At 60.1% G+C, this 14448-nt stretch overlaps 2 protein-coding genes across 3 annotated transcripts; one reads left to right on the forward strand and one right to left on the reverse strand.

The window, feature by feature from the left end:
• Nucleotides 1–842: 842 nt before the first annotated feature.
• Nucleotides 843–3083, reverse strand: LOC137481784 (putative per-hexamer repeat protein 5). The gene has a single exon (XM_068203687.1). It carries the CDS (start codon nt 3081–3083, stop codon nt 843–845), a length of 2241 nt encoding a protein of 746 aa, XP_068059788.1.
• CSK (C-terminal Src kinase) lies at nt 2623–13820 on the forward strand. 2 transcript variants are annotated; one of them, XM_068204360.1, is made up of 13 exons: nt 2623–2836; nt 7383–7459; nt 7658–7771; nt 8228–8340; nt 9435–9654; nt 9940–10033; nt 10112–10177; nt 10314–10413; nt 10544–10634; nt 11441–11514; nt 11612–11807; nt 12687–12773; nt 12883–13820. In XM_068204360.1, the coding sequence occupies exons 2-13, from the start codon at nt 7445–7447 to the stop codon at nt 13063–13065; spliced, it is 1353 nt and encodes a 450-aa protein (XP_068060461.1). In that variant the 5' UTR covers nt 2623–2836; nt 7383–7444; the 3' UTR covers nt 13066–13820. The 2 variants fall into 2 exon arrangements, with proteins under 2 accessions (XP_068060461.1, XP_068060462.1); XM_068204361.1 differs by lacking the exon at nt 2623–2836 and adding an exon at nt 7149–7169.
• Nucleotides 13821–14448: the final 628 nt, after the last annotated feature.

A 14448-nucleotide genomic window follows, 5' to 3' on the forward strand; every position in this document is an offset into this window, starting at 1 on the left:
GGTTTTTCCCCCACCGAGGAGGGGGCTGCAGGCTCCAGCGGTGCCGTGTTGAGGATTTTTGTGGAATTCTGGTCACCAGCCACCCCAAACACGCCGAGAGCGTGCAGGGCAGGGCCGGGTGGGTGCACCGGGGCGTGGTGCGTGCCTCAGTGACCGCGGGTGCATTTCTGGTGCACTTTCGGCTGCTTTCAGTTCCTCCCAGAAGGAGCCTGGGAGAGGATGGAGCCCCTTCCACACCTCCCCGAGGCCAAAGGAACATTCCGGACGCCGGGGGGAACTCGGGGCTCACCCCAGGGACGCATCCCTGGATCTTTCCTGCACGCTGTTGGAGCAAGGATGTGCTTCCTAAAAATGAGCTGGGCTTTGCATCCCGCTCTCATGGCTGCTGGATCTCCCTGGTGCCGCACCCTGACTTTCCCTGTCCCCTGCGGTCCCCTTGTCCCCATGGAACGGGTTGGGTTGGAAGGTACCTTAAAGATCACCTATTAATTCTATTAATTCCATTTATTCTATATGATGATGTCAGATCATGTCGTTATATGAGATTATATTATGTTATGCTCTCTGATATGTTTATGTGATGTCATGCTATGTATTATTAGTTATTTGAGCAATTTTATTGCATTATTGTTGCTATTAATAACAATAATTCTACATATAATATCTTCTAGGACCACAGAATCAGGGAATGGACTAGGTTGGAAGGGACCTTAAAGATATATTATGTTATGTTATGTTATGTTATATTATATTATATTATATTATATTATATTTTACATTTCATTGTCATTTGACCATTTTAACGTTATTTTTTTGTAGGCTTTGTAACACTTTTTATTATTTTATTGGCATTTCAGCATCATTTCAGTACTACTTCGCACCCACGTGAGCACACACCGGGCAGGAACCGGGGGGTCGGTCCCGGTCCCCGTGCTGCTCCTGGTGCGGGTCCCCATCCCGCTCCCATTGCCGGTGCATGTCCCGCTCCCATTGCCGGTGCATGTCCCGCTCCCATTGCCGGGGCGGGTCCCGTTCCCTTTGCCGGTGTGGGTCCCGTTCCCATTGCCGGTGCAGGTCCCGTTCCCTTTGCCGGTGTAGGTCCCGTTCCCATTGCCGGTGCAGGTCCCGCTCCCATTGCCGGTGCGGGTCCCGTTCCCATTGCCGGTGCGGGTCCCGCTCCCATTGCCGGTGCAGGTCCCGCTCCCATTGCCGGTGCAGGTCCCGTTCCCATTGCCGGTGTGGGTCCCGTTCCCGTTGCCGGTGCAGGTCCCCTTCCCGTTGCCGGTGCAGGTCCCGTTCCCTTTGCTGGTGCGGGTCCCGTTCCCGTTGCCGGTGCAGGTCCCGTTCCCATTACCGGGGCGGGTCCCGTTCCCATTGCCGGTGCGGGTCCCGTTCCCATTGCCGGTGCAGGTCCCGTTCCCTTTGCCGGTGCAGGTCCCGTTCCCATTGCCGGTGCGGGTCCCGTTGCCGCTGCCTGTTCCATTCCCGGCCGCGGTGCGGGTCCGGCTCCCGCTGCCGCTCTCATTTCTGTTCTCGGTGCGGGTCCTGCTCCCGTTCCCCTTCCCGCTGCGGGAGCCGTTCCACGGCCGGTGCAGGTCCCACTGCCCGATGCCGGTCCCGGTGCCTGTGGGGTCGCCAGTACCGGTGCGGGTCCCAGTGCTGCTGCCGCTGCCGTTCCCAGTGCGGGTGCCGCGGGTGCGGGTCCCACCCGCGGTGCGGGTCCCGATGTCCCCGCTGTCGGTCCCACTGTCGGTCCCTCTGTCCCCGCCGTTCCCACTGTCCCCGCCGTTCCCGCTGTCGGTCCCTCTGTTCCCGCTGTCCCCGCTGTCGGTCCCTCTGTCCCCGTCGTTCCCGCTGTCTGTCCCGCTGTCCCCGCCGTTCCCTCTATCGGTCCCTCTGTCCCCACTGTCTGTCCCGCTGTCCCCGCCGTTCCCTCTGTCGTTCCCTCTGTCCCCGCTGACGGTCCCGCTGTCGGTCCCTCTGTCCCTGCTGTCCCTGCTGTCCCCGCTGTCGGTCCCGCTGTCCCCGCCGTTCCCTCTGTCGGTCCCTCTGTCCCCGCTGTCGGTCCCGCTGTCCCTGCCGTTCCCTCTGTCGGTCCCTCTGTCCCCGCTGTCGGTCCCTCTGTCGGTCCCTCTGTCCCCGCCGTTCCCTCTGTCGGTCCCTCTGTCCCCGCCGTTCCCTCTGTCGGTCCCTCTGTCCCCGCTGTCGGTCCCGCTGTCCCCGCCGTTCCCTCTGTCGGTCCCTCTGTCCCCGCTGTCTGTCCCGCTGTCCCCGCCGTTCCCTCTGTCTGTCCCGCTGTCCCCGCCGTTCCCTCTGTCGGTCCCGCCGTTCCCTCTGTCGGTCCCGCTGTCCCCGCCGTTCCCTCTGTCGGTCCCGCTGTCCCCGCCGTTCCCTCTGTCGGTCCCTCTGTCCCCGCTGTCTGTCCCTCTGTCCCCTCTGCCCCCGGTTTGCGGCGCTGCCGGCGGTGGCCGCCAGGTGGCGCCGCGCGCCTCCCGGTGCCCCCGCCCCGCCGCCGGCGCGGTGCTCGCGGCGCATGCGCGCTGCGCTCGGGGCGCTCCGGTTCCGGGCGCCGCTCCCTCCGTCCCTCCGTCCCTCCCTCCCTCGGTCCGTCCCTCCGGCCCCGCCGCCCCGGGACCCCCCGCGCCCCGCCCGCCCCGCGCCCCCCGCGCCCCCCGCGCCGCGCTGGGCCCCGCCGCGCTCCGGCGGCGGCGGCGGCTCCGGCTTCCCCCGCCCCTTCCGCCCCCCCGCGCCCCCCCGCCGGCCCAGCCGAGCCCGGAGGCCCCGGCGGCGCCGCATGGAGCAGCCGGCGGCGGGCTGAGCCCCTGCCCGGAGGGAGGTGAGTGACGGCGGCGCCGGGCGGGGGCAGCGAGCGGGGCGCGGACAATGGGGCGGGGGGGGCGCGGGGTCCGGCCCCGCCTGACCCCCGGTGACCCCGCACGGCCGCGCCCGCCCCGCCGCAGCCCCCGGGGACCCCGCACCCCAATTCCCGTCCCGCAGGCAGGCGGGGAGCGACCCCCGCCACAGCAAGGGGATGCTGCGGGGGTCCCGCCGGGGGTACCACCTCCCCTCCGCTGCATCCCCATCCCGTACAAAGGCCCGCGGCAACGGGAGGTGCGGGGACATCCCGGGCACCCGGCTGCTCGGAGGGCTTGGCGGCGCATTGTTGCTTTGAATGTTTAAAAATTTGGGGCTTTTTGGGGTTTTTTTTTGTTGTTGTTTTTTGTTGGGTTTTTTTTTTTTTTTTTTTTTTTTTGGGCACTAAGGCGGCGGCGGGTTATTTATAGCCGCGGCTGTTGCTCGTTGGTTTAGCGAGAGCGAAAGGGGTTGTGCCATCGGGCGGAAAAAAAAAAAAAAAAAAAAGTCCCCCGAAAAATCAAAAAGTCGGGAAAAAAAAAAAAAAAGGAAAAAAAAAAGAAAAAAAAAAAAAGGCAAATCGGAGGTGCGAGGGCTGGGGAGCAGGAGGAGGAGGAGGATGGCAGCCTTCCTCCCGGGACAGGGGTTTGTTCCCACTGCAAGGAGCACGGCCCCATCCCGGCGGGGCAGGGAGTGCCCGGAGAGGTCCCCGCAGGGATGCGGGAGGTTTTGGGAGCATCCCCATCCTCCCTCGTGGAGCACCAGCGGCGCGGGAGTGACGGAGGCGTGGGGTAACCCCTGCGAAGCCAGGGACTTTTGGGGTGCTTCTTTGCCCTTTGACCACTGCCTGCCCCCAGCTTTTCGGTTTTGAGTGAGCGTTTGCCAAAAAAACCCCTTCCGTGCCCCACTCCGCGTCCCGTCCCCGTCCCCAGGTGACAGCACCTGGGAAGGGGACACGGGGGTGATTTGTGGTGGAAAGTCACCCTGGTGAGGATGGTGTAGGGTAAAAAGGAGCACCAGGAAATGCTCTTCGCAGTGTGGGGTCAGGAGCAGCTTCTCTCCAGGCCTCCACCTGTCCCCCAGGTGCCTCCAGCTCTCTGACCAGCAGCATCCTCTCTTTCTCTTCTAAAAGAATTTTAAAAAACCCTGAAAAAGAGGTTCCTTCCCCCCTTTTTTGCAGCAGGGCACCCGGCTGGGGCTGCTTTGGGGGAGCAGTTCCGAAACGCTGCGAGCTGGCGAGCGAGATGAAGGAGGAACATTTTTCTTTCGATTAGTGTAATCGTAGGTGTTCGTTGTAATAACAGCAGATAACATCTCTCAGAGGCAGGGAGGATGTTGTCTGCTTTGGGTTTGGTTTGGGATTTTTTTTTTTTTTTTGGTTGTTTTTTGAAGTTTAAAGGACTTCATTGGGAGGTGGATGCACGGAAGGGGGTGGGTGTGAGTGGTGCCCACACACCTGTTCCCATTGGGAATGAGGCTTCTGTGCCATCAACAACCAAACTTCATTTCAACAGAGTCATCCTGGTGCCGGGCAGGTTCTGCCCCCTCCCCTGCTTGGGTTTGAAACTGAGAAGCAGCATCTTTCACCCTACCCACCCTGTGGTGATGGCGCTCCTGTGGAGGTCCCAAATTCCTCTCCCAACCCACCCGTGGGTCTGGCACGACTGGATTTTATTTTGATTAAGGAGAGGAACGCTGTCCCCAGCTCATTTCCCGGTGCCCTTTGGATTCTCAGAGGTGTTGGCTGCACCTGCCCTGCCCGCCTTGCCCGGCTCCTGGCTGCTGGGCCGGCCTTCCCATGGGGAGATGCGGGAGCAGGGCCGTGGGGGAGGCATGGGATGGACCTGGGGGGTGAGATCCCTCCCTGGGGCTCCTGCACGGAGGATGCTCCGCTGGGCAAACAAGGGAGCTGGGTTTTGGTTCACCTGAGCACATCCCGAGCCCTATTTGGGAGTGGGGAGCTCGCAGAAGGAACAAACCCTGGCCTGGCAGGGCTGGGAACAGCCAAACCCAGCACTCGGCTCTGCCCAATCGGCCCGGCTGCTCCCTGGCTAATTTTTAAAATTATTATTAATTTCTTTCATGTGCTGCCGCACATCCTCCTGGAGGAGAGAGAAGGGGCGATGCCCGTGTTTTCCCGGCAGGCACAGGATGCTGCTTTTAAGCTGTGGATCCACTCCGGCAGCATCTCCACGTCCTTCTCCCAGCCCAGCATCCCAAGGGATGTGCGGGGCGGGCGGAAGCGGGCACGGGGCCGGGGCTGGCCCGGGTGACGCGCGGCAGGAACCGCTGGCTGTCACATGAGGCCTTGGGGGGCTGCTTGGCAGCTGCCCCGTGTGGTTTCCTCCTCCTCTTCCTCGGAAAGTCTCGGCTTTGAAGCAGAAATTAGGTAACGATTAAAAAGAAAATGAGGCTCAGAGGAGGAAGGCCTGTGTCGGGCTGAGGGGCAGCCTCTGGTGTTTTAACCACCTCCCTCTTTAAAAACTGAAAGGCAGATTTATTGTGTGTAATTATAACAATGCCACGGTCCTGTGCCATGAATATCCACGATCCGGGAAGATAAAAAAGCCTGGGCTGGCTGGAGCGTGTTCTTGGTGGGGTTTGCTCACACAGTTTCCTCTTTAGCAGGGAAAAGAAATTTTCTTTATGAAGGCAGGCTATGAATTTTGTATCCTCGCTGCATTTATCAAATATAAATGCTGGTGACATCCGTGAGCTGAAAGCCCAAACAAGCGGCCTTTGGGACTGGGAGGATTCAGCACGGGGTGGGAAACATGGGATTGAACCTTTGGGCTTCCCTTGCACTGGCTCCAGGGCTTCCCAGCTGGTCACACCTCGGGTGAAACCTCCATCCTGCTGATTTTTGGCTATTTGGAAATAAGGCCTGTGGGAAGTGGCCGGTGGGAAGCGCTGACTCAGGGCTTTGGGCCAGAGCTCTCCTTGAGCAACACCCAGAACCAGCCTGTGCTCGGTGTCCCCACGGGACGCTGGATGGGGAGCAGGGCTGAAAGCCCCAGCGATGGGAAATCCCCCCCTTAAACCTCCTTCCATGCACCAGCCAAATCCCTCCCCGGCCTAGAGCAGAGTTTATTCCCTGGTTTTCTGGTGCTGCGTTTCAGACCGGTGGGATCCAGACCCCTGGCTGAAATTTTTGTTCCGTGCCAGGTGTAAATCCAAAATCTAACCAAAAATCAGCTTGAAACGGCAGGGGGCTGGAGCTGGGAATGTTCTGGGTGGAGCTGGGAATGTTTGCTCCCAGCTGTGGATCCCAGCTGGTGCTCCCCAGCCCAGAATCACTCTGTCCTCCCCTGGATCCTGGCACTCCTGGCAGTGTCCCCAGGGCGCCATCAAGCTGGGTTTGGGTGCCATCTCCAGCTTTCCCCGGGCTGTCTGGCAAAGAAACCCACCCAACTCTGTGGTGATGGAAACCCCTCAGGTCCCCAAACTCTGGTTTTGGGGTGAACACCCAAGCCTCGATTTCTGCCAAAAACGGGGCGCCGTGTGCCGTGTCCCCGCGCTGGGGGAAGGCGAGGAAGGTGCTGGGTGGCAGCGTGACGCCTTTTCCGGAACGCTGCGGGCACGTGGTGGAAACAGGGCCACGTTCTCACCGCGCTCTTCCTCCCGCAGCTCTGCCCCTTATCTCCTTCCTCCTCCTGTCCTCCGCCTTGCCCCTCGTTTCACTTCCTCCTTCCCAAAATACTCCCAGCCGCTGACCGACGCCGCGGCAGGGCTGCCGGCGGTGACCCCAATGGAGGTGATGAATTCGTAAATATTTGGGTGGGTTTTGGGGGTTGCTCTGCCTGTGTCCCCCCTCTGTACCCCCCAGGCCAGCACGACCCCAGCGCCCCAGCCCAAGAAAGGCTGGTTTGATTGTGGGGCCGGTGACTTCATCCCGTGCTGGGGGCTGGAGCTGCAGGAATAAAGCCGGGTTTGTTCCCCTCCCTCCCACACACCCATCCCAGAGCACAGCACCCCCGGGCAGCACATCCCCCTGGGCTTTAGGAGCTGCACGTTCCAGAGTCCCAGTGGTTTTTATGCTGCAGGGAGCAGTTTTGGTTTATTTCTTTTGGATCCCAGGCCTGGGAAGCTCTCAGGGCTGGATGTTTCCGCGTGTGGGTCACCAGGGAGAGCAGGGCTCTGGCTGTGTAGCCTGGGAGAGGAGTGGGATGGACCTTCTGGAGGTCATCTCTGTTCCCTTCCCTTCTCTGGGCATCTCCACCCGTCCATGCTGTGCTGGACTTTTCCTCGATGCAGATGCTGCACTCAAAAACTCAGTTCTTCAGAAGCTGTATCCGTGCAAATGCCTCCTAATCCGGGTGAGCAGCTGCTCCCACCCCGACTGCAGGGGCTGAGCAGGCCCGGAGCTCCCACTTCCACCTCATTCTGGGGATATTTTGGGCACAGGACCCGTTCTTGGAGGGAGAAGAGATGCTCACCTGGCCTGAGAGCTTCCTTGGAGGGGTGCTGCGTCCTCCTTGCACCTCATTCCCGCCGTGCCCCGTTCTCAGCCGTCCTTTCCCCCCGTGCAGGTCTCATGGTACCAAGTGACGTGTCCCCCCTGTGAGAGTCGCTCCCCCAACCTCCTGAGAAGATGTCAGGGATGCAGGTAAGCTCTGGGCGAGGAGAGGAGGGGATGGAGCCATCCAGAGGTGGCCCCAGCGCTCGGGAGGGACGTGGGGACACTCGGTTTAAATAGACCCCGTTTGGGTTCACATCTGCGAGGGGGGTCCCCGAGGGTCGGGGGGTGCCAGGGGCGGGTGGCACGCTCAGGCAGGGCGCTGATGGCACCCCCTGCTCCTGCCAGGCCGTGTGGCCGTCCGGTACAGAATGTATCGCCAAGTACAACTTCCACGGTACCGCCGAGCAGGACCTGCCCTTCAGCAAAGGAGACGTGCTCACCATCGTCGCTGTCACCAAGGTAAGGTGTCCCCTCTCCGTGTCCCTGCGCCCCGTGACACGTGCCAGTGACAGCCCCTGGTCCTGCCGGTCCCGCTGGGCGTGAATCGGGCCGCGAGCTCGGTTAATTAATTCCCGGCCTCGTTAGTTAAGGTTTCTCCGAAAGGCGAGCGCCTCCCGGGAGGTGGAGGAGGGATGGGAGAGGCAGCGGTGTTGGGCTCCTCTGCGGGGAAGGAAAAGAGGGGCTCTGGGTTTGGGGGGCTCTGGGATGCCCGGCAGGTTGGGAGGGGGATCTCACTGAGCCCTGTGGGGCCACCAGCATTGGGGTTTGGTGGTCCCAGCAGCGGCCCCGATGCGCTGCTCATCCCATCCTTCCAGCTAGCAAGGGTGTGCAGGGGTGCTTGGGGAACTCCTGGAGAGCTCCTCGGGTGGGATGCAGGGGCCATGGGCTCGTCGTGACATCCCCCTGTCCCCACAGGATCCCAACTGGTACAAGGCGAAGAACAAGGTGGGCAGGGAGGGCATCATTCCTGCTAACTACGTCCAGAAGCGGGAAGGGGTCAAAGCTGGCATCAAGCTCAGCCTCATGCCGTGAGTATCCAGCCAGGGCTCTGGCTCCCGGGGGAGGTGGCTTGGGCTGGAGCATCCCTGTGGCCAGAGCTGTGTCCCAGCAGAAGGGACACTCCTCAGAGGGCACAAGGGGCAGCAGTGTGGATTTGCTGCTGGGGACAGCTCTGAGTGTTTTGAGAGTAGCCTGCATGGCTGGGAAGGTGATTCAGTGGTTGGGTTGTGTTTTAAATTGTTTTTTTTTTACCCAAGGCTGGGGTTGTAAAGGCTGCTGGGAGGAAAAGGGAAAATTGGAATGGGGTTTTTACAGGAGGGAAGGGAGATAGGCTGGTTTGATGTTCCTGCTGCATCCCAGAGCTGCCAGTGACTCCCAGGCTGGAGGAGGAACCTCCTGGGAGTGTGCAGAGGGACAGAATCCTAGCTGGGGCCAGGAGGAGGGGAGCGGGACACTGTGGAAGGAGCTGTGTCATGGGGTGGGTGGGGACAGCGAGGAACGGGCCACGGGGACAGCAAGGAACACCGGGGACAGTGAGGAACAGCACGGGGACAGCGAGGAACACCGGGGACAGAGGGGAACACCAGGGACAGAGAGGAACAGCACGGGGACAGCGAGGAACACCGGGGACAGCGAGGAACACCGGGGACAGAGGGGAACACCGGGGACAGAGGGGAACACCGGGGACAGTGAGGAACACCGGGGACAGAGGGGAACACCGGGGACAGCGAGGAACACCGGGCACAGAGGGGAACAGCACGGGGACAGAGGGGAACACTGGGGACAGACACTGGGAACAACGAGGAGCACCAGGGACAGAGGGGAACACCGGGGACAGAGGGGACAGCGAGGAACACCGGGAACAGCATGGGGACAGAGAGGAACAGCAGGGGGACAGCGAGGAACACCAGGGACAGAGGGGAACACTGGGGACAGCGAGGAACACTGGGAACAGCACGGGGACAGAGGGGAACACTGGGGACAGACACTGGGAACAACGAGGAGCACCAGGGACAGAGGGGAACACTGTCCCCACGCAGGCAGGGCCAAAAGCTGCTCCACATGCAAACACAGCCCCACAGGGGTGCGGGCAGCCCTCAGCCCGCCCTCCGTGGCCCTGCAGGTGGTTCCACGGGAAGATCACGCGGGAGCAGGCGGAGCGGCTGCTGTATCCCCCCGAGACGGGGCTGTTCCTGGTGCGGGAGAGCACCAACTACCCCGGGGACTACACCCTGTGCGTCAGCTGCGAGGGCAAGGTGGAGCACTACCGCATCATCTACTCCTCCAGCAAGCTCAGCATCGACGAGGAGGTCTACTTCGAGAACCTCATGCAGCTGGTGGAGGTGAGGTCCCTGCTGGCCACTGTGGGGACGTACGGGGACATCAGAGCTTGAGGGGCTGCAGGGTGTGGAGCCTGGCGGGCAGCGGGTGCTCTTCCTTCTCTGCTGGTGCCCTGGGGTGGGGATGCTGGGGACAGAGACCGGGAGGAGGGACAAGGACCTCGGCTGCCACCAGGCCGGTCCGTGGCCTCGTGCTGCCACCTGGTGGGACCTCAGAGCCCGGCACGGCCGGGGTGTCACCCCCTCCCCGTGCCAGGGTGTCACCCACGCCCCGCCGTGTCCCCCCAGCATTACACCACGGACGCAGACGGGCTCTGCACCCGCCTCATCAAACCCAAGCTGATGGAGGGCACGGTGGCAGCGCAGGACGAGTTCTCCCGCAGTGAGTGGCCGTGCCCCCTCCCCTGCCCCTGGGGACCCCCCCCAGCACCCCCTCACTCCCCCTTCTTCCCCCGTGCAGGCGGCTGGGCCCTCAACATGAAGGACCTCAAGTTGCTACAGATCATTGGCAAAGGGGAATTCGGAGGTGAGCCCGCTGTCCCCAGCCCATGGTGGTCCTGAATGTAGGGGGGCTCCTCTGTAGCCCCCCCAGGGTGCTGTGGGGCCCCAGGAGGCTGGGATGCTTCCCAGTGCCTCTTGTGCCCGTCTCTCCTGGCCTGCAGACGTGATGCTGGGGGATTACCGGGGGAACAAAGTCGCCGTGAAGTGCATTAAAAACGACGCCACAGCGCAGGCCTTCCTGGCAGAGGCGTCCGTCATGACGTGAGTGTCGCCCTCAGTGGGGGGACAGCGTGAGGGAGGGGGCACCTCTGTCCCTGTGAGCAGCGCTGGGTGGTCCCTGATACCCCTCTTGTCCCCAAACCCCTGCCCTGAGCCCTCCTGTGCTGTGCAGGCAGCTCCGACACAGCAACCTGGTGCAGCTGCTGGGGGTGATTGTGGAGGAGAAGAGTGGCCTTTACATCGTCACCGAGTACATGGCCAAGGTGAGACCCCCACCCGGCCACCTGCCCTCCCCCTCTGTCCCCGTGTCCCCCCCACGCTCCTGGGGCTTCACCCTGGCACAGCTGAGTCATGCCAGCTTGGGCTGCATCTCACTGGGGCCACAGTGACGGCTGCAAGGTGGCGTGTCCCATGTGCCATCGCTGGCTCCCAGCGGGGGTTGGCATCCCCAGATCTGCCCCTTGAGGAAGGGACACCATCCTTGTGTTCTGCCCCTCGTTTGAAGGGACATCTCCCCTGGTCCTGCCCTATCCTAAAGGGACATCTCCCCTGGTCCTGCCCCATCCTAAAGGGACATCTCCCCTGGTCCTGCCCCATCCTAAAGGGACATCATCCTTGGGTCCTGTCCCATAAGGGACACACATCATCCTTGGGTCCTGCCCCATCCTAAAGGGACATCATCCTTGGGTCCTGCCCCATAAGGGACACACATCATCCCTGGGTCCTACCCTATCCTAAAGGGACATCTCCCCTGGGTCCTGCCATATCCTAAAGGGACATCTCCCCTGGTCCTGCCCCATCCTAAAGGGACATCTCCCCTGGGTCCTGCCCCATCCTAAAGGGACATCTCCCCTGGTCCTGCCCCATCCTAAAGGGACATCTCCCCTGGGTCCTGCCCCATCCTAAAGGGACATCATCCCTGGGTCCTGCCCCATCTTAAAGAGACATCTGCTCTGTTCCTGCCCCACAAGGGAGGAGTGTCATGCTCTGGTCCTGCCCTGTGAGGGAGGGGCAGCAGGTGGGCTGCTGGCCCTGCTGACCCCATCTCTCTGTCCTTCCCTGCCTCCAGGGCAGCCTAGTAGACTACCTGCGGTCGCGCGGGCGGTCGGTGCTCGGGGCAGACTGTCTGCTCAAGTTCTCCTTGTAAGTACCAGGCAAGGCCATGCCCACCACCCTGACCCACCCCACCCATGCTTTGGGGCCGCCCTGCCAACCCCCTTGTGCCTCCCACCCCTCCCAGAGATGTCTGTGAAGCCATGGAGTACCTGGAAGCCAACAACTTCGTGCACCGGGACCTGGCGGCGAGGAACGTTCTGGTCTCGGAGGACAACATCGCCAAGGTCAGCGATTTCGGGCTCACCAAGGAAGCCTCCTCCACGCAGGACACGGGCAAGCTGCCCGTCAAGTGGACGGCGCCAGAAGCACTTAGAGAAAAGGTGGGTGAGCAGAGGGGGGCCTTGGATATGGTGGAAGGTGTGGGAAGGGGGAACTTCCCAGGCTGTCCCAGAGATGGTGCTTGAGTGCCACTTCCCACTGTGTGACCCCAAAAGTAGCTGCCCTGAGGGGTGGGGGGGATCCCTTGCCACTCTTGATCCTGTGGTGTGTGCTGGGATAGCAGGCCAAACCCTGTCTCCACAAATAAAAAACATTTCCTTCCAGAACTGGAAGGAAATAATAAATGCAGATTGAATTAAAGAAGTATAGTTGCACCATGAGGTCTGATTTTTAAATATGCCGTGAAAGGGAGTAACATCTTTAGCTGAAGATGGATCTTCTCCTTATAATTAAATTTGACACGTTAGGTCATGTACATAGAGCCAAGGATCTCTAATTCTTGAGGCTCAGAAGATGCCTTGGGAAGGTGAGGAACCCACTGTTGCCATGCATCCACCGGAATCCAAGGATTATTTGGGGGTGATGCCATAAATGTGCCTGATGTAGCTTTTTGAGTATCTTTTGGGCTTGGCCAAACTTCTACCGGCACACCAACCAAATAGGTGGAAAATGGTTTCTCGGGGGTCGTGTTGGACAAACATACGCTATCTAAACCTGAAGCACTAGCTAAAGTCACCCAAACATTTGTTTTAGGTTGGCTAACTGGCAAATCTGCATGGCTAAAAGCAAGAAAGCAAAAAAGCATAAGAATAGCTTTTGACTGAGCTCCGTATTTTTCTTAAACCATTATCCAACAAAAGACTTCTACAACACTACTGATTCCCACACCCAAAGTCCACAGTCTCCTGTGGAACTGTAGATCCCACACCCCTACCTGAGCCTGCTCACAGGGCCTCTCTCCCCTCCCTCCCTCCCTGCAGAAATTCTCCACCAAGTCGGACGTGTGGAGCTTCGGGATCCTCCTGTGGGAAATCTACTCCTTCGGGCGAGTGCCTTACCCGAGAATTGTGAGTCATGAGCACCCCCGAGGGGCTGGATTTTGTTGGGGGGGGGGGGGTGGATCTGAGCCCAAATTTTTGGGGAGAGCCCCTCCCTGACATCCCGACTTTCCCCCAGCCCCTGAAGGACGTGGTGCCCCGCGTGGAGAAGGGCTATAAGATGGATGCTCCGGACGGTTGTCCGGCCGTCGTCTACGAGGTGATGAAGAAGTGCTGGACCCTGGACCCCGGCCACCGGCCGTCCTTCCACCAGCTCCGTGAACAGCTAGTGCATATCAAAGAGAAGGAGCTCTACCTGTGAGGGGGGGCTCTGCCACCCCACAGCCGCAGGGGACCCACGCTGGGGGGGGACCGGGGTGTGCTCAGCCCCCCTGCCCCACCACGGCACCAGGAGGGAGCCCCGGGGGTGTGGTGCCCCCCCTGCAATTCCCCCGGTTGCTCCCAAACTTCCAAATCTGTCAGTTTTTTTTTTATTTTCTAGGTTTGGGGTTTTTTTTTTGTTTTGTTTTTGTCTCCCACGCTCTTTTTTTATTATTTTTGTGGGTTTTTTTGTTGTTTTCTCAGTTTTGGGGGGGCATTTATTGTTTTGGGTTTGTTTTTGGTTTTTTTTTTTTTTTGTCGTTGTTTTTTTATTATTTCAAGCAGGGCCCAGCTGAGCGTTGGGTGTTTTACTAAAGTACGAATCTTATTTTTTAATGTAATTAAAAGAAGAAAAAAAACAAAAAAAAAAAAAAAGAAAGAAAGAGAAGAAGGTTGTTAAAAGGAGAATAATAATAAATAAACCAATGAAACGGACACATGAAAAGGAAACCCCCAGCGACAGAAGTGATGGTTGACGGGGAGACGCTGGACTCGCTGCCCGGTCGGGAGAGCGCGGCCGCGTCCCCGCCAGACGCTTTTTTTTTTGGGTTGTTTTGCTTTAAACTCGTTGCAATGTTTGCATGCTGTCTCCAGAGGCCTTTTTTTCCAGTCCTGTCCAGTGCTTTATTCTCATGTAATGCTACCGACTGTGAGATTAAAAACTGTAATAAAAAACCATTCCATACGGACGCGGCACACCCCGCCTCGCCCCCACTCTGTTGCCAGCGGGTCCGGGGGTCCCCTGGCAGGGGAAGAAGTGGGGGTGAACCCCCCATCTCCTCCCCGAATAGGTGGGGATGAGCAGCCTGGGCAGCAATTGGCTCCATCCTGCTTGTGAGGACTGGCAAGGCTGTGACAGGGATGAAGTGATGCCAAAGCTTCCCTTTAGAGCAGGATTTGCTTTCTGGTGCTCTGAGCTGGCAGGGGATGCAGTTTGGGGCTGATTCCTGAACCTCGCTGCCTTCCCTGCGTGTCCCACCTGTGCAGTGAGACCCCGATGTCCCGGGCCCCCGTCCCCAGAGTTGTCCCCGTGAATCCCTGGAGGGAGCTGGGTGTCGGTGCCGTCTGGCGGGTTCAGAATAGTTCCGCTCATCCGCAGGGAATTATTCAGCGTTGAACGCCGCGCAGAGCTCCGGCGCTGCCGGCTGCCGGCTTGGCAAGCCCCGGGCGGCAGCTCTCCGCCTGCTTTGGGCCGCGATTGAGACCGAGATTCCTCTTGGAGCGAGGTTAAAGGGGAAAAAAGAGAGTGGTGGGACACGGGCACAGCTCAGGGATGTGTGGATGGAGCGTGCAGAGGGGAGATGTGCTGCTGAGCCCCTTCCCT

This window comes from Anomalospiza imberbis, chromosome 13, assembly GCF_031753505.1.
Source record: "Anomalospiza imberbis isolate Cuckoo-Finch-1a 21T00152 chromosome 13, ASM3175350v1, whole genome shotgun sequence".
Taxonomy (NCBI): domain Eukaryota; kingdom Metazoa; phylum Chordata; class Aves; order Passeriformes; family Viduidae; genus Anomalospiza; species Anomalospiza imberbis.

Bases quoted from the DNA above. Each gene is read 5' to 3' on its own strand.
- LOC137481784 (XM_068203687.1), bottom strand. From the start codon at position 3,083: ATGGGGATGCAGCGGAGGGGAGGTGGTACCCCCGGCGGGACCCCCGCA.
- CSK (XM_068204360.1), top strand. The intron at 10,414-10,543 runs GTGAGTGTCGCC...TGTGCTGTGCAG, and splicing joins GCAGAGGCGTCCGTCATGAC to GCAGCTCCGACACAGCAACC. The intron at 11,808-12,686 runs GTGGGTGAGCAG...CCCTCCCTGCAG, and splicing joins CAGAAGCACTTAGAGAAAAG to AAATTCTCCACCAAGTCGGA.